General features: G+C 39.0%; 2 protein-coding genes across 2 annotated transcripts; both read right to left on the bottom strand.

Moving 5' to 3' along the window:
* Positions 1-537: 537 nt before the first annotated feature.
* On the bottom strand, positions 538-12,929 carry LOC128218554 (uncharacterized). The gene is made up of 8 exons (XM_052926246.1): positions 12,916-12,929; positions 12,150-12,317; positions 11,705-11,875; positions 5,761-5,840; positions 5,449-5,520; positions 4,005-4,095; positions 1,631-1,822; positions 538-947 (listed from the first exon to the last, which is right to left on the bottom strand). The coding sequence occupies exons 1-7, from the start codon at positions 12,926-12,928 to the stop codon at positions 1,647-1,649; spliced, it is 771 nt and encodes a 256-aa protein (XP_052782206.1). The 5' UTR covers position 12,929; the 3' UTR covers positions 538-947; positions 1,631-1,646.
* A 10,041-nt stretch (positions 12,930-22,970) lies between these two features.
* LOC128215860 (uncharacterized protein K02A2.6-like) lies at positions 22,971-26,948 on the bottom strand. Its single transcript, XM_052922470.1, has one exon. The coding sequence runs from the start codon at positions 26,946-26,948 to the stop codon at positions 22,971-22,973; it is 3,978 nt and encodes a 1,325-aa protein (XP_052778430.1).
* Positions 26,949-27,961: the final 1,013 nt, after the last annotated feature.

Below are 27,961 nucleotides of genomic sequence, written 5' to 3'. Positions count from 1 at the left end.
ACCATATATGTGTCCCTTCAATCCAAAAAAAAAATGTAGTTTGGTGAAATGAATATTTCCGTTGATTGCGTCATACGCCTTTCTAAAGTCCATAAATGCAGGATATGTAGGTTGGCGTTTCAATCGTCGAGTTTCCATAATGTTTGGTAGTTTTAATATGAACAATAGTGATTCTTCCTTCTTGGAAAGCGTTTTGAATGTCACTTACAATATCGTTTTCGTTTATCCAACTGTTAAAATTCATAATTAAGTTTATAGAATGCAGTAGAAGATTTAAACACAGGATAATAATTCATTTATCCAAGGTAGTTTGTGTAATTCCAGATTTAAATATTTATTAAAAATATGTTCACATAACACTTAAAAGCTTGTCACATGTTAGTACTTCCATGTAGATGTTGTCAATACCAACAGCTTTACCAAGTTTCATGACTTGAAGAACCGCATGAATTTTTACCATTGTAATTTCTGCATTCATGTTCTTTGCTATCTGATATTCCGGATAACAGATGGAATGTTAAAATCAATATGGTTGGTACTATTTTTAATAACAGATTTTAAATATGTTTCAATCTCGATTTCCAGCTTTTAAGGATATCTTCTTGAGTGTTGCTGATATTTCCATTTCCAAGTTCCAAGTGTCTTTTTCCCTTTCGTTTCCTATTCCTATTTTACTTATTTCTTTCCACAAGTTTTATGGGTTTTTCTTTACCAAACTTTGGCCTTATTTTTGCCTCTTGCTTAATAAATGTTTTTACACTTTTGTATTGTTTTACCAAAGGACACATTTTTTTACTTGTTTCTGTTAATTCAATGGAGGTGGTTAAAGTTAACATTACTTATATTCCTATAAATATGTCTATGGGACTGACCAAAAGCAAGTTGTTTCATTGGCTGCTTTATTTTTGCACAATTAGCGAAATTCCAGTCCAAAGAGCAAGAACTTCCTGAAAAAATAACAACATTTTTCTTGTTTAAAATGAGCTGTTTCATAGAAGGACTTGAACTAGTTAAACATATATGAAACACTTTTTTGAAAACAAAACTGTATTCTCAGCGATACTTTCATAACTGTCCCTCACTGGTCTGCTCCCCTCAAAAACGCAGTTTTTTTCATTGCTTGTAAGTATGAGAAATCGTTCGTAGAAGTAAACAAAGTCACTGAAAGGTTGCAAAATTTTAAAAATGTTAAAATCTTTGAAGTCATTGAACATGGATATTTTGTGTATTCCATAAGCTAATTGACATTAAAACGCCATAAGGAAACAATGAGGGAACTTATTTGAACTTGTTAACTATTTGAGAAATATTTCGAAATCAGTACTTTAGAAACACCACTCCAAGATTGTGCAGATAAGAGAGGGATTTTTATCACAGCAGCTGGCATTACTATCACTCAATCCATTCAAACAATCTACAATACTGAAGGGTCTCACATTAAATTTGAAGCGAGTTTCCCGATCAGTGCGGTTAAGTTTGCTGAAATGTTGGTAGATCTTGACAAAGAACAGAAGTATTCAAAATGTGGTGCAAATCTAACAGGCCGTTCCTATCGGGCATTTATTGAAATGAAATCTAAAATAAACTAGTAGCTATAACATTCTCCATCAAAGTTCGACGACGAGCATACCTTCATTCAGGGCCCATTAACAATCCCCACAGTAGTGCCTGCAGCCATGTTTGTGAAGAACACACGGCATATATCTATGAGAACAGTCGTGGAGATTGTCGAAGCAGTGCGCTGAGTGAAAAGCTGTCGTCGTCGTTGGTCTAGCTGTCGTTGGTCTTATGGTCGTTACTGTGGTGGTCGTCGTTGCATCAACTGTAAATACAACCCAATATTTTTCAGAAACTGCGGAATTCTTCAGGAACCACAGTCAACCGATTAAATTATTTGATGTTAAAGACCTTGAATCAAATCCGCGTTCTTCTTAAAAAAAACAGTAACAAACCTTTTTGTTAAAAAGTTCATGGCCTCTAAACGCCAGCTCCACCACTTTTCGGTGGTGCAAAGAAAAAGAGCTGTCCACACTTCCGTGGTGGAGCTGTGCCCTATGTTTACATGAACAAACGTGACTTTGATTTATATTTTATTTGATAATTTCATTTAACGGACATATTTCGAAAATTGGAGAATGTGGTACCGTGTATGTAGGCTGGTTACTAAAAATAAAATATGCACAAGTCCGATTCGGGAAAAGAAGCTCCTGGCTCCACAGTTTGCACAATATTGAAACGAAATAGTAACCAGCCAACAGTATAAGTGCTCTTACACGGTACCATATTCTCCGATTTTCGAAATATGTCCGTTAAATGAAATTATCAAATAAAATATAATTCATACTCACCTTTGTTCATGTAAACATAGGGCACAGCTCCACCATGGAAGTGTCGACAGCTCTTTTTCTTGAGTTGGATATCGCGAAACTGGCGTATCAAACAATCAAAACATCATCGCAGCACCTGTCTTAACCACAACAGCGGGTTTGAACGATATTAAGGCAGCGGTCAACCAGCTCCTAGCGGAATGACTACTGCTATACTCTCAGACCGGCTTGAAATGCGGAATGACTACTGCTATACACTCAGGTGGGCTTGAAATGCGGAATGACTACTGCTATACACTCAGGTGTGCTTGAAATGCGGAATGACTACTGCTATACTCTCAGGTGGGCTTGAAGTGCGGAATGACTACTGCTATACACTCAGGTGGGCTTGAAATGCGGAATGACTACTGCTATACTCTCAGGTGGGCTTGAAATGCGGAATGACTACTGCTATACTCTCAGGTGGGCTTGAAATACGAAATGACTACTGCTATACTCTCAGGTGGCTTGAAATGCGGAATGACTACTGCTATACTCTCAGGTGGGCTTGAAATGCGGAATGACTACTGCTATACTCTCAGGTGGGCCTGAAATGCGGAATGACTACTGCTATACTCTCAGGTGGGCCTGAAATGCGGAATGACTACTGCTATACTCTCAGGTGGGCCTGAAATGCGGAATGACTACTGCTATACTCTCAGGTGGGCCTGAAATGCGGAATGACTACTGCTATACTCTCAGGTGGGCCTGAAATGCGGAATGACTACTGCTATACTCTCAGGTGGGCCTGAAATGCGGAATGACTACTGCTATACTCTCAGGTGGGCCTGAAATGCGGAATGACTACTGCTATACTCTCAGGTGGGCCTGAAATGCGGAATGACTACTGCTATACTCTCAGGTGGGCCTGAAATGCGGAATGACTACTGCTATACTCTAAGGTGGGCTTGAAATGCGGAATGACTACTGCTATACTCTCAGGTGGGCTTGAAATGCGGAATGACTACTGCTATACTCTCAGGTGGGCTTGAAATGCGGAATGACTACTGCTATACTCTCAGGTGGGCTTGAAATGCGGAATGACTACTGCTATACTCTCAGGTGGCTTGAAATGCGGAATGACAACTGCTATACTCTCAGGTGGGCCTGAAATGCGGAATGACTACTGCTATACTCTCAGGTGGGCCTGAAATGCGGAATGACTACTGCTATACACTCAGGTGGGCCTGAAATGCGGAATGACTACTGCTATACTCTCAGGTGGGCTTGAAATGCGGAATGACTACTGCTATACTCTCAGGTGGGCTTGAAATGCGGAATGACTACTGCTATACTCTCAGGTGTGCTTGAAATGTGGAATGACTACTGCTATACTCTCAGACCGGCTTGAAATGCGGAATGACTACTGCTATACTCTCAGGTGGGCTTGAAATGCGGAATGACTACTGCTTTACTCTCAGACCGGCTTGAAATGCGGAATGACTACTGCTATACTATCAGGTGGGCTTGAAATGCGGAATGACTACTGCTATACTCTCAGGTGGCTTGAAATGCGGAATGACTACTGCTATACTCTCAGGTGGGCTTGAAATGCGGAATGACTACTGCTATACTCTCAGGTGTCTTGAAATACGGAATGACTACTGCTATACTCTCAGGTGGGCTTGAATTGCTCACCTTTGTTGCACCTGTCTGTATCACAACAGCGGGTATGAACGACACTGGAACTGCGGCCCACCAAAGGCTGGCCGCTATGCGGGACGCACAACTAAAAATATACAGTTGAAAAACAATATTCTACTACTACCAATAGCTAACTGAACACAAATATAAGCACTTTAAAATGGAATATTGAAGGCCAAGACTTATATAATGCTTTGATTTGGTTTATAGAGGTTTATCAGTCGAATGATGAATAACTTTCACTGTTTCTAACAGTGAAGGAACAATTTAATATTTTTTAATTTAATTCTCTCTATCATATCAAACGTCAGCATGTTCAGTGCTTTGACAAAGTTTAAATAACGTCGTTTTCAAAAAGACGTTACGTTTGCATACATTTTGGCGCGCCTTTTGGCCCTATATCACGCACCTGAGTAAAACTTTGTGCTATAGACTTGTTGATAATTAAAGGGCAATAACAGGGATTTGGCTTCTCTGATGCATTATGCCCATTCACATTCTCATCAAATTTTGTAATGATTGGACAAATGCTTAAAAAGTTATTGATAGGACAAGAGCAATTTAGGTAATTTCAATATTTAAAGCGCAATAACTCTCGGGTAACTACAGCAATTTTGCTAATCAAACACGTGCATATACATTCTGATCAAATTTGGTCATGATTGGACAAAGGGTTCAAAAGAAATTGATCGGACTACATACTGGATGGTGCCTATCTGCCCTTCCATACACTATAGGTGGAACTATTATATGTCAAGTTTTTTTAATCAGGCGTGTAAAAAGATGAAAAATATGTATTTGTTTAAAAAATATTAAAAGGGCAATAACTCTTACAAAATTTAGGTTGGATTTATATAGATCGTCACAAAAAATCACAATTTACTGTGAATAAATTCATGAAGTTTGAAGTTGGTACCTTCAATGTTTTTAAAACAATAAAATAACAACAAAAAACAACAGATGACCCATATTCGAACTTGACTTAAAAATTATCAAAACAACCTTTATGACAATATTCCGATATTTGTGCTGTAAATGTTACCTCTATAGTGTTAACAAGGTTTTTCTATATTTGGGCTCTGTGACCTAGATTTTGACCCCCAGATGACCCATATTCGAACTCGTCCGAGTAATTACTTAGACAAACATCCTAACCAAGTTACGTGACAATTGAGGCAAAAATGTGACCACTAGAGTCTTGACAAACTAAGTGTGGACGGACGACGGACGACAGACGACAGACGACGGACATTCATCGATCCTCATAGCTCACCCTCTTATTTTAGTGTAAAATTGTAATATTTTTCATCCCATGAACACAAAAACTAGATATTTTATTGTATGTGCATTGTTAATGCTCACTCAGTGAAATATTTTGCAATCAAACACTGAAACAATATCTCAAGAAATATAGTAATGTCCACCCCTTTCAACTCACATCTCTCGGCATGCAACCTCCTCTAAAGCCGTGTGAGGTATCAAAGCCAAACACCTCCATTGTGTAGCATGCCTGAAACGATCATATATTAAAGGCAAGCTTATGGTTGACGATGAAATAGATAAAATAGTACATATATGTATTTTTTTCTAGGTAAGGATATATATATATATATATCCTTACCTAGAAAAAATATGCAATTTCATAATGTTCTACTTGTTTGATTGCATTGAATGTCAAAAGCTCTATCGAGGGAAACACTAGTTGAAATAAATGGGGTGAGACCATTAAGTTTCCTAGGTTAAATTGTACCTCATTCATCTGACAGGTAACGGTGGTGTTACACTCTGACATGTCTCTTACTAAGTCGTTGCACGTGAAACACTCCACCGCTGGAATTTAAGGACGTAATTGGTACAACTTCTGAAAATACTGTTTCACGAAATTTTCTCTCCTGCTTAGGTAAAATTTATCTCCTGTGTACGTGTATATCGTCTCCTGTTTAGTTTATGTATATATTGTTCCATTAATATGCATAATTATGTAATATTCTGTGTATGTACTCGTAGATGTGTTATAATGTGTATCGCTATGTTGTCTCCAGTGTATCTCTTTGGGTGTATATGTCGTGTCTAATGTGTATGTACAATCTGATAATTGTTTATCTATATATCTATATGTTGTCTTCTATGCATGTTTATGTTGTCTACTGTGTATGTATATGTTGTCTCCTGTATATGTATATGTTGCATCGTGTATATGTATATGTTGTCTTCTGTATATGTATATGCTGTATATGTATATGTTGTCTTCTGTATATGTATATGTTGTCTCCTGTATATGTATATGTTGTCTTCTGTATATGTATATGTTGTCTCCTGTATATGTATATGTTGTCTCCTGTATATGTATATGTTGTCTCCTGTATATGTATATGTTGTCTTCTGTGTATGTATATGTTGTCTCCTGTATATGTATATGTTGTCTCCTGTATATGTATATGTTGTCTCCTGTATATGTATATGTTGTCTCCTGTATATGTATATGTTGTCTCCTGTATATGTATATGTTGTCTCCTGTATATGTTGTCTCCTGTATATGTATATATGTATATGTTGTCTCCTGTATATGTATATGTTGTCTTCTGTGTATGTATATGTTGTCTCCTGTATATGTATATGTTGTCTGCTGTGTATGTATATGTTGTCTACTGTGTATGTATATGTTGCACCGTGTATAAGTATATGTTGTCTCCTGTATATGTATATGTTGCATCCTGTATAAGTATATGTTGTCTCCTGTATATGTATATGTTGTCTTCTGTGTATGTATATGTTGTCTCCTGTATATGTATATGTTGCATCCTGTATATGTATATGTTGTCTCCTGTATATGTATATGTTGCACCGTGTATAAGTATATGTTGTCTCCTGTATATGTATATGTTGTCTCCTGTATAAGTATATGTTGTCTCCTGTATATGTATATGTTGTCTCCTGTATATGTATATGTTGTCTCCTGTATATGTATATGTTGTCTGCTGTGTATGTATATGTTGTCTACTGTGTATGTATATGTTGCACCGTGTATAAGTATATGTTGTCTCCTGTATATGTATATGTTGCATCCTGTATAAGTATATGTTGTCTCCTGTATATGTATATGTTGTCTTCTGTGTATGTATATGTTGTCTCCTGTATATGTATATGTTGCATCCTGTATATGTATATGTTGTCTCCTGTATATGTATATGTTGCACCGTGTATAAGTATATGTAGTCTCCTGTATATGTATATGTTGTCTCCTGTATAAGTATATGTTGTCTCCTGTATATGTATATGTTGTCTCCTGTATATGTATATGTTGTCTCCTGTATATGTATATGTTGTCTCCTGTATATGTATATGTTGTCTCCTGTATAAGTATATGTTGTCTCCTGTATATGTATATGTTGTCTCCTGTATATGTATATGTTGCATCCTGTATAAGTATATGTTGTCTCCTGTATATGTATATGTTGTCTCCTGTATATGTATATGTTGCATCCTGTATAAGTATATGTTGCATCCTGTATATGTATATGTTGCATCCTGTATATGTATATGTTGTCTCCTGTATAAGTATATGTTGTCTCCTGTATATGTATATGTTGCATCCTGTATAAGTATATGTTGTCTCCTGTATATGTATATGTTGCATCCTGTATATGTATATGTTGTCTCCTGTATAAGTATATGTTGTCTCCTGTATATGTATATGTTGCATCCTGTATAAGTATATGTTGTCTCCTGTATATGTATATGTTGTCTCCTGTATATGTATATGTTGTCTCCTGTATATGTATATGTTGCATCCTGTATAAGTATATGCTGCATCCTGTATATGTATATGTTGCATCCTGTATATGTATATGTTGTCTCCTGTATAAGTATATGTTGTCTCCTGTATATGTATATGTTGCATCCTGTATAAGTATATGTTGTCTCCTGTATATGTATATGTTGCATACTGTATATGTATATGTTGTCTCCTGTATAAGTATATGTTGTCTCCTGTATATGTATATGTTGCATCCTGTATAAGTATATGTTGTCTCCTGTATATGTATATGTTGTCTCCTGTATATGTATATGTTGTCTCCTGTGTATGTATATGTTGTCTCCTGTATATGTATATGTTGTCTCCTGTATATGTATATGTTGTCTCCTGTATATGTATATGTTGTCTCCTGTATATGTATATGTTGCATCCTGTATATGTATATGTTGTCTCCTGTATATGTATATGTTGTCTCCTGTATATGTATATGTTGTCTCCTGTATATGTATATGTTGTCTCCTGTATATGTATATGTTGTCTCCTGTATATGTATATGTTGTCTCCTGTATATGTATATGTTGCATCCTGTATATGTATATGTTGTCTTCTGTATATGTATATGTTGCATCCTGTATATGTATATGTTGTCTTCTGTATATGTATATGTTGCACCGTGTATAAGTATATGTTGTCTCCTGTATATGTATATGTTGTCTCCTGTATATGTATATGTTGCATCCTGTATATGTATATGTTGTCTCCTGTATATGTATATGTTGTCTTCTGTATATGTATATGTTGTCTTCTGTGTATGTATATGTTGTCTCCTGTATATGTATATGTTGCACCGTGTATAAGTATATGTTGTCTTCTGTATATGTATATGTTGCACCGTGTATAAGTATATGTTGTCTTCTGTATATGTATATGTTGTCTCCTGTATATGTATATGTTGCACCGTGTATAAGTATATGTTGTCTCCTGTATATGTATATGTTGTCTTATGTGTATGTATATGTTGTCTCCTGTATATGTATATGTTGTCTCCTGTATATGTATATGTTGTCTCCTGTATATGTATATGTTGTCTTCTGTGTATGTATATGTTGTCTCCTGTATATGTATATGTTGTCTTCTGTATATGTATATGTTGTCTTCTGTATATGTATATGTTGTCTCCTGTATATGTATATGTTGTCTTCTGTATATGTATATGTTGTCTTCTGTGTATGTATATGTTGTCTCCTGTATATGTATATGTTGCATCCTGTATAAGTATATGCTGCATCCTGTATATGTATATGTTGCATCCTGTATATGTATATGTTGTCTCCTGTATAAGTATATGTTGTCTCCTGTATATGTATATGTTGCATCCTGTATAAGTATATGTTGTCTCCTGTATATGTATATGTTGCATCCTGTATATGTATATGTTGTCTCCTGTATAAGTATATGTTGTCTCCTGTATATGTATATGTTGCATCCTGTATAAGTATATGTTGTCTCCTGTATATGTATATGTTGTCTCCTGTATATGTATATGTTGTCTCCTGTGTATGTATATGTTGTCTCCTGTATATGTATATGTTGTCTCCTGTATATGTATATGTTGTCTCCTGTATATGTATATGTTGTCTCCTGTATATGTATATGTTGCATCCTGTATATGTATATGTTGTCTCCTGTATATGTATATGTTGTCTCCTGTATATGTATATGTTGTCTCCTGTATATGTATATGTTGTCTCCTGTATATGTATATGTTGTCTCCTGTATATGTATATGTTGTCTCCTGTATATGTATATGTTGCATCCTGTATATGTATATGTTGTCTTCTGTATATGTATATGTTGCATCCTGTATATGTATATGTTGTCTTCTGTATATGTATATGTTGCACCGTGTATAAGTATATGTTGTCTCCTGTATATGTATATGTTGTCTCCTGTATATGTATATGTTGCATCCTGTATATGTATATGTTGTCTCCTGTATATGTATATGTTGTCTTCTGTATATGTATATGTTGTCTTCTGTGTATGTATATGTTGTCTCCTGTATATGTATATGTTGCACCGTGTATAAGTATATGTTGTCTTCTGTATATGTATATGTTGCACCGTGTATAAGTATATGTTGTCTTCTGTATATGTATATGTTGTCTCCTGTATATGTATATGTTGCACCGTGTATAAGTATATGTTGTCTCCTGTATATGTATATGTTGTCTTATGTGTATGTATATGTTGTCTCCTGTATATGTATATGTTGTCTCCTGTATATGTATATGTTGTCTCCTGTATATGTATATGTTGTCTTCTGTGTATGTATATGTTGTCTCCTGTATATGTATATGTTGTCTTCTGTATATGTATATGTTGTCTTCTGTATATGTATATGTTGTCTCCTGTATATGTATATGTTGTCTTCTGTATATGTATATGTTGTCTTCTGTGTATGTATATGTTGTCTCCTGTATATGTATATGTTGTCTTCTGTATATGTATATGTTGTCTTCTGTATATGTATATGTTGTCTCCTGTATATGTATATGTTGTCTTCTGTATATGTTTATGTTGTCTCCTGTATATGTATATGTTGTCTTCTGTGTATGTATGTGTTGTCTCCTGTATATGTATATGTTGCATCCTGTATAAGTATATGTTGTCTCCTGTATATGTATATGTTGTCTTCTGTGTATGTATATGTTGTCTCCTGTATATGTATATGTTGCATCGTGTATATGTATATGTTGTCTCCTGTATAAGTATATGTTGTCTTCTGTATATGTATATGTTGTCTCCTGTATATATATATGCTGTCTCCTGTGTTTGTTTATGTTGTATGTGTATGTTGTCGCCTGTGTATGTTATCTCCTGTGTATGTTTATTTTATCTCTTGTGTATGTTGTCGCCTGTGTATGATGTCGCCTGTGTATGTTGTCGCCGGTGTATGTTGTCGTCTGTGTATGCTGTGGCCTGTGTATGTCATCTCCAGTGTATGCTGTCGCCTGTGTATGTATATTTTATCTCTTGTGTATGTTATCTCCTGTGTACGTATATGTTATCTCTTGTGTATGTTGTCGCCTGTGTATGTTGTCACCTGTGTATGTTATCGCTTGTGTATGTATATGTTATCTCTTGTGTATGCTGTCGCCTGTGTATGTATATTTTATCTCGTGTGTATGTTGTCGCCTGTGTATGATGTCGCCTGTGTGTGTTGTCGCCTGTGTATGCTGTCGCCTGTGTATGTTGTCGCATGTGTATGATGTCGCCTGTGTGTGTTGTCGCCTGTGTATGTTGTCGCCTGTGTATGTTGTACCCTGTGTATGTTGTCGCCTGTGTATGATGTCTCCTGTGTATTTTGTCGCCTTTGTATGTTGTCGCCTGTGTATGTTTTCGCCTGTGTATGTTGTCTCTTGTGTATGCTGTCGTCTGTGTATGTTGTCGCCTGTGTATGTTGTCGTCTGTGTATGTTATCTCCTGTGTATGTTGCCTCCTGTGTATGTATTTGTTATATTTTGTGTATGTTGTCGTCTGTGTATTTTGTCGTCTGTGTATTTTGTACCCCGTGTATGTTGTCGCCTGCGTATGTTGTCTCCTGTGTATGCTGTCGTCTGTGTATGTTGTCGCCTGTGTATATTGTCGTCTGTGTATGTTCTCGTCTGTGTATGTTGTCGCCTGTGTATGTTGTCGTCTGTGTATGTTATCTCCTGTGTATGTTGCCTCCTGTGTATGATGTCGCCTGTGTATGTTTATGTTATTTCTTGTGTATGTTGCCGCCCATGTATTTTGTCTCCTGTGTGTGTAAATGTTTTCTCCTTTGTGTTTTATTATATGTATATTGTGTCCTGTACATGCATCGATTGTATCCTGTGTATATATTCATTGTCTCCTGTGTATGTATAGTGTTTTCTTTTAAATTTATACGTACGGCAGTCTCCACAGAATCGTTTACAGGCCGCATTTGCAAGGTTGGTGTCCGCACAGAAATCGGGTTTACTGGCGTGGAGCAGAACACAGGCATTCGTGTCTACATCTTCGCAAGGGGCGATGGTAGGAGTTGCGCTCGTTGTCGTCGTAGTCGGCAGTTGCGATGTTATGCCTAGATAATGAAGTATAACTTATGTTGTTGGTGTTGTTTTCATCATTCCGATTACAAAGCTCTTGTTAGTGTCTTCATGCATCGACTAGCCGTTTTTTGTTGAGCATTTTTTGCTAGTCAACGCTTTTCATAGCAATTGGAATGTTACCGGCATAACACGTACTGGCGAATTGTTCTTCGTGAACACCAAATTTACATCTGCAATAATTGCCATTGCTTGAAATAGGGACAATATCATTTATTTTAAGTGCTTTATCATAAGAAAGCGTCGTACCGCATTTCCCACAGAGACCGGCACAAGCCACATCCCCAAGTGATGATTGGCACATCTCTGGTTCTGCCGTCTGCATGCGCACGCATGCTTGTGAGTCAATGTCATTGCATGTGTTCTGACAGCACGCCAATCCCAGTAGAACCGCACAGATGGCTAGAAACAGATGACCTGAAATATGAACATAGAAATTGTAAAACAATAGAATGAATAAACTGTGTACTTACATTTCCCTGTGTCATGTACGCTGGAGTCATACTCGTTAAGTTACTTTTAGACCACGAACATTGTGCCTCTAACAAGGACCTCCCCCACCCCAATCGTCCGAGTTTACTTTTTATGTCAATAAAGAAGAAACGATTATTAAATACGCCCATTGCACCATTCCGTACAAGAGAGTGTAACATTTTCAAGGGGGAGTGGGGGAATCCTGAAACCCCTGCTCAAACGTAAAAACGGTCCTGAGGAATGGGTGCAATTATAAATGTTAAGCCCCTACGTCACACACCCTCGTTAATTTCTGGATCCGCCACTGGTTATTGTGTTTCTAAATGGGCTCCTCGCGGAACTTTGCACTGTATGACTTATATAAAAAGATGACTGTAAGCTTAAAAGTTGATTAATGCCAACGAGAGGAATACTTTTTGTCTGAAGCCATTAGGTTTGTTATTGACACAGTTGTAATAACAATAAACGTTAATGTATCCAAGATTCACTTAGCTATAGAGTAAATATAAAATCATGTAAAATGCAAAATTTTATAACTTACCTAAACGTTCCATTTCATAAAGTTCATTGATATCAGATTTAGGTCAAAGATGGCATGACTCTCCATTCGATAAGGTTGTTTGTCGTATAAACAGAAAACCTACTCAAAAACTGAGATATAGATCAAACAAATGTTTTGAAAATAAAGAATAATATATTGACTAGCTAAGAAAAAAATAATATAGTATGCACATTACTCAGAGAGGACCTGACATCCAATAAACTATAAAAGGCCGCTTAAGTTCTTAAAAAGCTTAGGGAAGCTAAGAACCTCTTAAAGAGGTATTACAGTGTGTGTATACCACGTGATAAATTGCGTCATCAATACTACGACGGAAGGCAATATTTGGCTTCGAGTGAAGACTTAAAACAAAGATATCCTTTACTTTTTCTTCACCATTTTCAATGAAACAAAGTGCAGTCTATGTTCCATCAGGCGACGGTTTTGTGAAAAGGTTTGTCAAAATGTTTTAAGGAACTAAACTCTCAATCAAACTTTGGTAGGGCTCTGTCAGCGGCGTAGATTGCGTTATGTTTCATTTTAAATTGTGAAGAAATAGTAAAGTTATCATCGTTTAAAGATTTTTTCGAAGCAAAATATTGACTTTATCACGGAATTAACCACGTGGCACACACACGCACGCACGCACGCACGCACGCACGCACGCACGCACGCACGCACGCACGCACACACACACACACACTGTATTATCAATCCAATAGCTCTGCGAAATTATAATTTCATCTTTCTAAATTCCACCTAAATCAACAAGACAATAGAGAATTTCCATTTTTTCTGAGAATAGGAACTAAGTTCAGTGTGTGTATAACACGTGATAAATTACGTCATATATGCTATATCGGAAGGCAACATTCTGCTTGAAATAAAGACTTAAATCAAAGATACCTTTTCTTTTACTACACCATTTTAAGTAAAGTTAAACGCGATTATTTGAACATTTTGCATCAAACCATTCTTCTGTACACGTCTTGACCTCAACTCCCCCAGTGGGTTGAGTCCCTTAGATACACAAATACACTCATATGTATAACTGTCCGCTCAAGTGGGTTGATTCCCTTAGATACACAAATACACTCACATCAATAACTGTCCGCTCAAGTGGGTTGAGTCCCTTAGATACACAAATACACTCTCATATCAATAACTGTCCGCTCTAGTGGGTTGATTCCCTTAGATACACAAATACACTCACATCAATAACTGTCCGCTCAAGTGGGCTGAGTCCCTTAGATACACAAATACACTCTCATATCAATAACTGTCCGCTCAAGTGGGTTGAGTCCCTAAGATACACAAATACACTCTCATATCAATAACTGTCCGCTCAAGTGGGTTGAGTCTCTTAGATACACAAATACACTCATATCAATAACTGTCCGCTCAAGTGGGCTGATTCCCTTAGATACACAAATACACTCATATATATAACTGTCCGCTCAAGTGGGCTGAGTCTCTTAGATACACAAATACACTCTCATATCAATAACTGTCCGCTCAAGTGGGTTGAGTCCCTTAGATACACAAATACACTCTCATATCAATAACTGTCCGCTCAAGTGGGCTGAGTCCCTTAGATACACAAATACACTCACATCAATAACTGTCCGCTCAAGTGGGTTGAGTCTCTTAGATACACAAATACACTCACATCAATAACTGTCCGCTCAAGTGGGTCGAGTCCCTTAGATACACAAATACACTCACATCAATAACTGTCCGCTCAAGTGGGCTGAGTCACTTAGATACACAAATGCACTCACATCAATAACTGTCCGCTCAAGTGGGCTGAGTCCCTTAGATACACAAATACACTCTCATATCAATAACTGTCCGCTCAAGTGGGTTGAGTCCCTAAGATACACAAATACACTCTCATATCAATAACTGTCCGCTCAAGTGGGTTGAGTCTCTTAGATACACAAATACACTCATATCAATAACTGTCCGCTCAAGTGGGCTGATTCCCTTAGATACACAAATACACTCATATATATAACTGTCCGCTCAAGTGGGCTGAGTCTCTTAGATACACAAATACACTCTCATATCAATAACTGTCCGCTCAAGTGGGTTGAGTCCCTTAGATACACAAATACACTCTCATATCAATAACTGTCCGCTCAAGTGGGCTGAGTCCCTTAGATACACAAATACACTCACATCAATAACTGTCCGCTCAAGTGGGTTGAGTCTCTTAGATACACAAATACACTCACATCAATAACTGTCCGCTCAAGTGGGTCGAGTCCCTTAGATACACAAATACACTCACATAAATAACTGTCCGCTCAAGTGGGTCGAGTCCCTTAGATACACAAATACACTCACATAAATAACTGTCCGCTCAAGAGGGCTGAGTCCCTTAGATACACAAATACACTCACATCAATAACTGTCCGCTCAAGTCGGCTGAGTCCCTTAGATACACAAATACACTCACATCAATAACTGTCCGCTCAAGTGGGCTGAGTCCCTTAGATACACAAATACACTCACATCAATAACTGTCCGCTCAAGTGGGCTGAGTCCCTTAGATACACAAATGCACTCACATCAATAACTGTCCGCTCAAGTGGGCTGAGTCACTTAGATACACAAATGCACTCACATCAATAACTGTCCGCTCAAGTGGGCTGAGTCCCTTAGATACACATATACACTCTCATATCAATAACTGTCCGCTCAAGTGGGTTGAGTCCCTAAGATACACAAATACACTCTCATATCAATAACTGTCCGCTCAAGTGGGTTGAGTCTCTTAGATACACAAATACACTCATATCAATAACTGTCCGCTCAAGTGGGCTGATTCCCTTAGATACACAAATACACTCATATATATAACTGTCCGCTCAAGTGGGCTGAGTCTCTTAGATACACAAATACACTCTCATATCAATAACTGTCCGCTCAAGTGGGTTGAGTCCCTTAGATACACAAATACACTCTCATATCAATAACTGTCCGCTCAAGTGGGCTGAGTCCCTTAGATACACAAATACACTTACATCAATAACTGTCCGCTCAAGTGGGTTGAGTCTCTTAGATACACAAATACACTCACATCAATAACTGTCCGCTCAAGTGGGTCGAGTCCCTTAGATACACAAATACACTCACATAAATAACTGTCCGCTCAAGTGGGTCGAGTCCCTTAGATACACAAATACACTCACATAAATAACTGTCCGCTCAAGAGGGCTGAGTCCCTTAGATACACAAATACACTCACATCAATAACTGTCCGCTCAAGTCGGCTGAGTCCCTTAGATACACAAATACACTCACATCAATAACTGTCCGCTCAAGTGGGCTGAGTCCCTTAGATACACAAATACACTCACATCAATAACTGTCCGCTTAAGTGGGCTGAGTCCCTTAGATACACAAATGCACTCACATCAATAACTGTCCGCTCAAGTGGGCTGAGTCACTTAGATACACAAATGCACTCACATCAATAACTGTCCGCTCAAGTGGGTTGAGTCCCTTAGATACACAAATACTCTCATATCAATAACTGTCCGCTCAAGTGGGTTGAGTCCCTTAGATACACAAATACACTCACATCAATAACTGTCCGCTCAAGTGGGCTGAGTCCCTTAGATACACAAATACACTCACATCAATAACTGTCCGCTCAAGTGGGTTGAGTCCCTTAGATACACAAATGCACTCACATCAATAACTGTCCGCTCAAGTGGGCTGAGTCCCTTAGACACACAAATACTCTCACATCAATAACTGTCCGCTCAAGTGGGCTGAGTCCCTTAGATACACAAATACTCTCATATCAATAACTGTCCGCTCAAGTGGGCTGAGTCCCTTAGATACACAAATACTCTCATATCAATAACTGTCCGCTCAAGTGGGCTGAGTCCCTTAGATACACAAATACACTCACATCAATAACTGTCCGCTCAAGTGGGCTGAGTCCCTTAGATACACAAATACACTCACATCAATAACTGTCCGCTCAAGTCGGCTGAGTCCCTTAGATACACAAATACACTCACATCAATAACTGTCCGCTCAAGTGGGTCGAGTCCCTTAGATACACAAATACACTCACATCAATAACTGTCCGCTCAAGTGGGTCGAGTCCCTTAGATACACAAATACACTCACATCAATAAATGTCCGCTCAAGTGGGTCGAGTCCCTTAGATACACAAATACACTCACATCAATAACTGTCCGCTCAAGTGGGCTGAGTCCCTTAGATACACAAATGCACTCACATCAATAACTGTCCGCTCAAGTGGGCTGAGTCCCTTAGATACACAAATACTCTCACATCAATAATTGTCCGCTCAAGTGGGCTAAGTCCCTTAGATACACAAATGCACTCACATCAATAACTGTCCGCTCAAGTGGGCTGAGTCCCTTAGATACACAAATAATCTCATATCAATAACTGTCCGCTCAAGTGGGTTGAGTCCCTTAGATACACGAATACTCTCATATCAATAACTGTCCGCTCAAGTGGGCTAAGTCCCTTAGATACACAAATACACTCATATGTGTAACTGTCCGCTCAAGTGGGCTGAGTCCCTTAGATACACAAATACACTCATATGTGTAACTGTCCGCTCAAGTGGGCTGAGTCCCTTAGATACACAAATACACTCATATGTGTAACTGTCCGCTCAAGTGGGCTGAGTCCCTTAGATACACAAATACACTCACATCAATAACTGTCCGCTCAAGTGGGTTGAGTCCTTTAGATACACAAATACACTCATATCAATAACTGTCCGCTCAAGTGGGCTGAGTCCCTTAGATACACAAATAAACTCACATCAATATTTGTCCGCTCAAGTGGGCTGAGTCCCTTAGATACACAAATGCACTCACATCAATAACTGTCCGCTCAAGTGGGCTGATTCCCTTAGATACACAAATAAACTCACATCAATATTTGTCCGCTCAAGTGGGCTGAGTCCCTTAGATACACAAATGCACTCACATCAATAACTGTCCGCTCAAGTGGGCTGAGTCCCTTAGATACACAAATGCACTCACATCAATAACTGTCCGCTCAAGTGGGCTGAGTCCCTTAGATACACAAATGCACTCACATCAATAACTGTCCGCTCAAGTGGGCTGAGTCCCTTAGATACACAAATACACTCACACCAATAACTGTCCGCTCAAGTGGGTTGAGTCCCTTAGATACACAAATACACTCACATCAATAACTGTCCGCTCAAGTGGGTTGAGTCCCTTAGATACACAAATACACTCACATCAATAACTGTCCGCTCAAGTGGGTTGAGTCCCTGAGATACACAAATACACTCACATCAATAACTGTCCGCTCAAGTGGGCTGAGTCCCTGAGATACACAAATACACTCACATCAATAACTGTCCGCTCATGTGGGCTGAGTCCCTTAGATACACAAATACACTCATATCAATAACTGTCCGCTCAAGTGGAGCGAGTCTCTTAGATACACAAATACACTCACATAAATAACTGTCCGCTCTAGTTGGTCGAGTCCCTTAGATACACAAATACACTCACATCAATAACTGTCCGCTCAAGTGGGTCGAGTCCCTTAGATACACAAATACACTCACATCAATAACTGTCCGCTCAAGTGGGTCGAGTCCCTTAGAGACACAAATACACTCACATCAATAACTGTCCGCTCAAGTGGGTCGAGTCCCTGAGATACACAAATACACTCATATCAATAACTGTCCGCTCAAGTGGGTCGAGTCCCTTAGATACACAAATACACTCATATCAATAACTGTCCGCTCAAGTGGGTTGATTCCCTTAGATACACAAATACACTCACATCAATAACTGTCCGCTCAAGTGGGTCGAGTCCCTTAGATACACAAATACACTCATATCAATAACTGTCCGCTCAAGTGGGCTGAGTCCCTTAGATACACAAATACACTCATATCAATAACTGTCCGCTCAAGTGGGCTGAGTCCCTTAGATACACAAATACTCTCATATCAATAACTGTCCGCTCAAGTGGGTCGAGTCCCTTAGATACACAAATACACTCACATCAATAACTGTCCGCTCAAGTGGGTCGAGTCCCTTAGATACACAAATACTCTCATATCAATAACTGTCCGCTCAAGTGGACTGAGTCCCTGAGATACACAAATACACTCACATCAATAACTGTCCGCTCAAGTGGGCTGAGTCCCTAAGATACACAAATACACTCACACCAATAACTGTCCGCTCAAGTGGGTTGAGTCCCTGAGATACACAAATACACTCACATCAATAACTGTCCGCTCAAGTGGGTCGAGTCCCTGAGATACACAAATACACTCATATCAATAACTGACCGCTTAATAACGCAATTCGAAAATATTGTGTTAATAGCAATACAATTAGAACGGTTAGAAGGCATCGCATCTTTTATTGCTTTAAACGTTGCCATCAATACCCTCTTATAGAACAGCACGATCCATTTTACATTAGCCTAGATATTAACAACCATTTATTACAACTTCAAGCATAAATGTTATAACGCAATGTCATTATTTCATTTTGCATTAAATAAGATGGGAATGTTACAATTCTGTGTCAATTGTGTGTCAGTTTACTGATATTTATGTACCTGTTTAGTACGTAGTCATTTAAGGGTAAATTGCAGTTGAAGTATTCTTTGATTTGTGGAATTTTTGCCTGGACAATCGCTCTTTAACGATATAACAATCAGAGTATGACTAGATTATACACACAATATCAAACAGGGTATGACTATTTAATTTACCAATGGACGTAAGTACCACCGTTGTTTCGTATATTAATAAATCATTCAATCGTACAGAAACACTGTTCTTTGTCGTCATTTCATTTCGTTCCTTCCAACTCCGCCTCGATATTCAGTCGTGCCTAAGCAAAACATAAAACAACGCAAGCCATGTCAAACAGCTAAACATTAATGGTATTTTTATGGGGTTTAACTGAGTCGTTTTGAGATGTACTGCCTTGCTAGGTGGTCCGGGGGCATGCACCCCCCCCCCTCCCCCCACGGGAATCATTTTGGAGATAGAAGCGATTTCCTGGCATTTCATGACTATCCAGAGGCTATATTGACGACTTATTTTGGTGAAAAAAATCAAAGCAGGTAAAGTGTTAATATATTGTTTTTCTGACACACAGAACATCTTATAAAACAACTGATTTCATAAAATTTCCTCATTGTGGTTTTCACAAGCGACATTAAGATTTAAACTTGAACACAAACGCAAGAAGTCTGTTTTGCTGGTTAGCAAACTTTTCGACAACGCGCTCGGCATTATTTTTCCCTATACACATTCAGGAGACCAAGACCTGACAGGCGCTCAGTATCCATCGTTCTTTTTAGTAATGTCTTGACCCTTTTTATCACAGAAAACTAGGGGGGAGGGGGCAGTGTCGTATATGTCATATGTTTTGTTGAAGGTCTTCGCTTGCAAGCGTAATTGATTCCTCTAGAGACGCCGCGGCAGCTGGTCGGTCAACCGCCAACGTCGCGTCCGTCCACGCCACCTATCACACTCGCGGACAGAAATGGTTTCATCCACATCTAGGCATGCGTTGAAGGCTTGGTACATGTCATCGATACTCTCACGGGGAAGATCGTCATTCTGAAACTGCAAAAACACCCGCAAATGTTGCGGCATATAGCTTTATTCATGTCTCAAATCACTTTACTATAAATCATAAAATCCAAGGATGTATATGCATGTCAAAAGATACCTTCAATGGCAGAAGCTTTTGGACACAGAACCCACCAAGGCCCTGCATCAAGCGTGTTTCTAATTCTACCAGCAAGTGCTCCACGAAAGGCAAAAACATGTTTCTTTTCTCTTCGCACGTGTTGCCTGGGGCGTTGGATCGACTTTGTTGACTACCATAACCCCTGGGAGCGGCGGGGATGACGTCAACGTCACCAGCAATTTTATTAATCCACCGCCTTCTGAACAGGCTGTTCCAGACTTCATCCTCATTTCTCTCCGCCCGAAAGAATTGTAATTCGTAAGGCGGCTTGGATATTATAATAAATTATTATCATACGTATATAATCAGTTAGTTCTGGCTTCCATAACTTTAATGTTGATATTTTTTTGATGTTTAAAACACATTAAACACATCCAAAAAGGTAATATATAACGTGTTCGCTGAAGTTCTTTAGCTAATAATCAGTTTATGTTAACACATTTGTGCTGACTATTTAACATTTATAATGAAAAATGGTAAATAAATACACCTGAAAAGGAACCATAACGACCCACGTGTCCTTCGCCTGTAGCATGTTAGACAAAGCAACTAGGGCTGACAGAAGATGGGGTCACAATAAATTCGTCATTCGTTATATAAAGGCGAATGCCACCTGTAGCACCGTACTCATAAGGTTTCTGGCGTAAACCTCTTTGGATGCATGGATTATGGCGAGGTTCAAACAGTGCGCCTTGCAATGGGTATAAATCGCCTCTATTATGAGGGATCGAATCCTCGCCTGCACTCCGAGATGTATGCCCGACATATTGCTGGCAACGTCGTTACCCTGGCCCCGCATTTGATCCGTTTTGACACTTTAAAACGTGTTATGATAAACATAAAAGAACGTTTTTTTTAAACAGTTGGTAAGTTTTATTCGTGTTTCTTCTATTTCGAATCTTTCAGCAAAGACCCTAACATGACATTACGTGAGACAAAAAATCAACATACAACGAATGAAAATTGCAAACAGAACAAAACTATATCATTTAGATCATTTATATGACTACATATATGTGTTACAGAACCATGAAATACTTTCAACAGTATTGCATACCTAATTTAGTGAGGTTCTCAGTGGATGCATTAGCCAATGCCTCTCCAGTGGTGGACTAGCATTGGGAGAATCCGAAGAACCCCTCGTGTATCTCGTCGCTCTCGGGATCTAAAAAGCGCACACATAGGGCCGTCTGCATCATAGTGGCAGCGTCCGTTACCTCGTCCACCATGAAACCAATTACGCCAGCGTGGTTACACCTCGAAAGGATATCGCCATTTATAATTTGGCCACAAATACCTATCAGATCATTCTTGTGCGATGCATATCGGGTTCTAGGGTCACAATTAACCAAATGATCATTGAGAAGCTTGTTATTATTTGCTTGGAAACAGCGCTTGGAAATTGCTTGATGACTCATCATTGCCCCTAAGCGCCATGATTTGCTGACCACAAAGAATAATTGTTTCAACAATAGACACTAAAATCTGACGATTCTTTTCAACCATGGCGTTAAATTGAGATGATATTGTGCACTCGATGTCTTTTTTTCTGCCCTTTTAACATGGCCAAGTAGTTCTCTGCGGCAAGTAATTGGTCAATAAGACATTGGAATTTGGTATGTCTTTCTACAATTTTTGATGAAATACACCAGTCTGTAAAAGGTTCCTTACCGACCTTAATCAAAGCTTTACTTCGGGCGACCTGGTCACCGAAAAGGATGCACGGCGCGCAAAAAAAAACGCTTTCGGTGCTCGGAACATACCTCAGCCATGAATTGTGTTTCGTGTTAACTCTCAGACTCAAGAACCCCGTTTTCAGAATCCCAAGCTAGCTTCATTACACAGCTTATCTGATTGGACGGCTAAAAACAGACTTGTAACCAGCTGATCTAACTGAATGGATTAGGTGGCGCTCTGAGTCACGTGATACAGACTTATGAATGAAGCATAGTATCAAAGCACTAAAGGTACTGATTCCTAAACATCTCCCCCTTTTAAGAAAGCAATATGCTTTAAAAAAAAAACAAATATCACCCTATTACCGCAGATATAAAACTAACACATAACCAAACTAATTGAACATTGGTGAACAATTATCAACTAAAATAACTCTTAACTAATTAGTGCCTAATCACTTCTTATAGCTAATACAGGGCTGTCAAATCTTTATCAGTTTCTTTTGAAATCAGATTTGAAATGCACATGCTAAAAATGTGCTGGAATATATGTAAAACAAATTACTTGATAAAACTTGATAACAACCCTGTTTACAGATTTCAAATGATCTTAGCCACTAAGATTGTAGATCTCGAAGTCACTGTATTTCTTTGGCTTCATGATCTGACGTCCGCTCCTTGTGACGACTGGTGAAGACGGACTGGATTTGTTGGGGCTATGCTCCTGAAACCCCAAATTTGGCACTGGAGTATCACAGTGTCCATTCGCGTTCTGATCGGGCACCGGAGTATCACGGTGTCCATATGTAATCGGATTAGGCACTGGCCGGGCACAGCGTCCATTTTCACTGCCTACTGGAATCACACGCGTTGCATCATCACTGATTTCCCCATCGAGGGGCACACTTGGAACATTAATTAATGATTTATGCACTCGCGTAACTGGATCTTCTTCTGTTCGCGAAGTCAGTTGTAGATGTCTGCGGTTTCTGCGAAGCGTCCCTGTTGCTGTTGTCACCTGGTATGATCGATGGTCTGGGTCCCCACCAGTAACGATTCCTGTAGTTTTCCAGGATTTGTCATGGCCTGTACGCATCCTGACTGCATCACCCGGTTGAAGTTCTGGCAGCGGTTTTGACTGAGATGCTGCAAAATCATGATTAATTCTTGTTCGTTCCTTATATCTGGCATCCCGGAGTCTCATTTCATCTCTCTCTATCCAATCTGGAGTAAGTTTCTCTGGCAAGGCAGGTAAAAGTGTCCTTATTTTTCTGCCAATCATCATTTCTGCTGGACTTAACCCGGTTGCCTCAATTTCAGTAGCTCGATACTCCATTAGCGCAGCAAATATGTCACTCTGACGCAGAATTCTCTTTGCAATTTTGACTGCGCTTTCCGCCTCTCCGTTAGCTTGCGGAAAACATGGACTAGAGAATGTTTGCTTGAATTTGTACTCTTGAGCAAAGTTCTTGAAGGCTGTCGATGTAAACTGAGTACCATTATCAGACACAAGCTCCTCCGGTATTCCCCAGCGGGCAAACATGTTCTTCATTTTACCGATGACTAGCTCACTGGTGATTTTCTCTAGGTATGAGAGTTCAATGAACCTAGAATAGTAGTCTGTTACAACCAGATAATGTTTGTTGCTGATCTCACAGAGGTCGGCCGCAATCCTTTGCCAGGGTCGGCTTGGCAATTGCGTTACCATCAACGGTTCCTTCACCTGAGCTGGTCTGTGTTCTTGACAAAACTGACACGTTTCGATCTTGCTCTTAATGTCTTTAGCTATTCCTGGCCACCATACTGATGATTGGGCTCTTGCTCTACACTTGTTAAGACCCAGATGGCCTTCATGAATGCTAGCTAGCACTTCTGTTCTCAGTTCTTCTGGTATCACTATCCTGCCTCTGTACAACAACAGTCCCTGAGAAACCGAAAGTTCACTACGTGAAGCAAACATGTCTTTCAAATTTTTGGATACACTGTTCATGTATTCTGGCCATCCATAGCGGGTAAAGTTCATGGCTTCTTGAATAATTGTATCATTCTCTGTGGCATTTCTGATTTCTTCGAGTCGTTTGTCTGCCACCGGGCGTAATGCCTCAACATTGATCGCAAAACACTCTATCTCATTCACAAATTCATAATTTTCATTGCTCACTGGGCATCTTGACAGAGTGTCCGGCACAACAAGATCCTTTCCCGGCACATGTTCAGCGATTAAACTATAACCTCTCAGTCTCATCAACATCCTTTGGCACCTCAATGGACAATTATTTAGGTCTTGAGAGTTCAAAAGTGGCACTAGTGGTTTGTGATCTGTTAACAGTTTGAATGATTCAAGGCCTACCAGATACCTAGCAAATTTTTCACAAGCCCACAAAGAAGCGAGACACTCTTTTTCTATCTGTGCGTATTTCTTTTCAGTTTCTGTCAGTTTACGTGAACAGAATGCTACAGGCTTAAGCTGTCCATTTCCATCTACATCTTGGAATAACGCTCCACCTAGCCCGTAAGAACTGGCGTCTGCACTCACTACCACTGATTTTCTGAGGTCATAGTAAGTTAATGTCTCTGCATTAGTCACGAGCTCTTTCACTTGTCTGAATGCGTTTTCCTGCACTGAATCCCATGTCCAGGCAGCTGTCCCTTTTAAGAGATCTGTCATTGGTCTGATCACACTCGCCAAGTTTGGAATGAATCTGCCCAGATAGTTTACCATTCCAATTACTCTTCGAAGTTCTTTCACATTTGATGCAACCATGTCTCTAATTGCTGTAACACGATTGGCACTAGGTTGGATTCCATCACTTGATATATGATGACCAAAGTAATCAATGCTCTCTTTACGGAACTCACACTTATCTTTGTTCAATTTCAGCCCAGAGTCTTGAATCTTACGCAATGCCATTTCTAAGTGTTTATCATGTTCTTTGACATTTTTGCCATGCACCAAAATGTCATCTATTATGACTTCAACACCATCCAAATCTCTGAGAATGTCTGTCATTTTTCTTTGGAAAATTTCTGGCGCAGATGTTATCCCAAATGGAACACGTTTGAAACAATAACGACCCATTGGCGTAATAAAGGTTGTTAACAAACAGCTTTCCTGGTCCAATGGAATTTGGTAGAATCCACTAGAGGCATCCAATTTTGAAAACACTTTGGACCCACTTAGCTTCGGAGAAATGTCATCCAAATTTGGTAGCATATAATGTTCCCGTTTCACCGAATCATTGAGTTTTTTCATATCTACACATATCCAAATGTTCCCATTGGCTTTTCTGACTGGTACCATTGGAGCGCACCAGTCTGTTGGCTGTGTAACTTTTTGAATTATTCCTTCAGATTCAAGTTTGTTCAGTTCTGCTTCCACCTTTTCCATCAATGGAAACGGAACTCTCCGTGCAGTTGTAAGGCAGTACGGTTTTGCATCCTTTTTCAGCTCTATTTTAACTGGCTCACACTTAACCAGACCGAAAGACCCATAGATACCTTCATCAACCTCAATTTCCTCAACTTTCTGAATTACTCCCATTTGCCCTGCAACTGCGAGTCCTAACAGATTAGTTCCTCTCATGCCCTTGACAACATGCACTGTAAAGTCAAACCACTGACCTTTGAACTTGGTCTTTGCTCTGAACATGCCTATACAATCCAGTTTCCCACCCGGTCCTATGAGCACTGCTTGTTGTGGCATGAGATCAGGTTGTCTCGAAAGCTTGCAAAATGTGTCATGGCTCATTACGGATGTATCCGCTCCGGAATCTATTTTGAATTTTACATCTTTTCCATGAATTTTCAAATTTACTGTCCACGGTGGTGAGTTATCACAACAGTTTGTCACTGAACCGAGGAACATTGTGTCCTCTTCATGCACTTCATGTACGGATTTCTTCTTCCTACAACATACTGCGAAATGATTGAAGCCGTGGCAGTTTCTGCACTTTTTCCCTTTTGCAAAACAGTTATCCCTAGCATGGTACCGATTACACTTGTAACACAGACTTCCTTTCTGCGGACCACTAGCGTACTGTGCAGGTCTAGATCCCTGTGTATCTCTAAATGTTCCATACTTTCTGTTTGTCGGTTGATTTTGTGTAGGGGGTTTCTTAGCCTTTACTGCATCAACCAGTTTTGACGACATTTGGTCTTTAATCTGAGATTTGACAAGCTCATTCTGTCTAGCCAATTCGATTGCTTTATCAAGAGTCAAGTCTGATTTCAACTGTAGTCTTTCAGATAGCTTTTTATCAAGTATTCCAATGACTAACCTGTCTCTGATTTCCTCATTTTTATCCGTGAAATCACAGTGCTCCGCAATTTCGTAGAGTTCGCGCACGAAAGTTTCCACATTTTCGCCCTCTTTCTGCATCCGCAAGTGGAATTTTGCACGTTCGTGAATAATATTCCGTTTTGGCACAAAGTATTTCTCAAATTTGCCCAACACAGTTTCATAATCCGTATCTTCTTCCCCCTCTTCGAACTCGAAAGTTTTCACAATGTGCTCAGCCTCCTTCCCCATGGAGTACACGAGCACGCTGACTTGAACTTCTCCATCGTCTTTATGCAGCTTCGTTGCCATCCGGAAACGTGAGAATCTCTATTTCCAGTCAGGCCACTCTACTGGGTTGGCGAAGTTGAAGCTCTCTGGAGGATTCAAGCGAAGCATCTTCGTTAATTTTTCGATTTTCGGCGTGAAAGTTCGTCAGACTTCTGACACCATGTTGGTCCAGACCCCTTGGGCCTTCCGTAGTTTTCCTCCACTGAATCTGTAAACAAGATGTAAGATATATTTTTACTGACATTATTTGTCTTTAAAACTTTCAAAAAAACCCTCAAAATAATAGTTCATCGTAGCATTTTGACAGTATTAAAAGCTTTTGCTTAACCATGTTATGAAGACATGTCAAAAGTATTTGTTACTCTGCGGTTCAAAATTATACAATGTTGCCCATTATTAACAAAAATCGTATACCACACTGAATGCTTTCTTTTAAAATATGCCTGTGTACATTCCCCTAGCCTGGAAAAAAAATCTTCATAAGAAAACATACAATACGCAATTAATGAGTTATCAGTGCCTCTTCTGTCAAATACCTTGGGGCTACCTTGGATCAGAATTTGTCTTAAAATGAAATGGCACATTCAGTTATTAAGAAGGCCACTTCCAGGTTAAAGTTCTTGTACCGTAAACAGGATTATTTGACTCAACATACAAATAAACTACTTGTTCTGTCGTTCATTCAATGTCATTATAACTATGCTTGTTCCATATGGTATCATGGTCTTACACAGGTCTTTAAAAAGAAACTGCAAATTACACAAAATAAGATTATTAGATTTGTACTCAATCCTGACTTTAGATCTCACATTGAAACGCGTCAATTTCAGTCTCTTAAATGGTTACCAGTGGATAAGAGAGTTGATCAAATTATTCTGTGCCATGTTTTAAAGTAAAAACTTTGGTTTGGCTCCATGTTATATGGGAGAACACTTTCATCTCAAGACAAAATTCACTCTTATAGTCTCTAAGACTTAGAGAAAAAGGTGCCTATGCTGTTCCAAAGGTTAAAGGTTTGGATTAAAGTCATTCTG

Source organism: Mya arenaria, chromosome 14, assembly GCF_026914265.1.
Source record: "Mya arenaria isolate MELC-2E11 chromosome 14, ASM2691426v1".
Classification (NCBI taxonomy): domain Eukaryota; kingdom Metazoa; phylum Mollusca; class Bivalvia; order Myida; family Myidae; genus Mya; species Mya arenaria.
The sequence above is the reverse complement of the archived record's forward strand: the minus strand, read 5'-3'. Positions and strand labels throughout refer to the sequence as shown.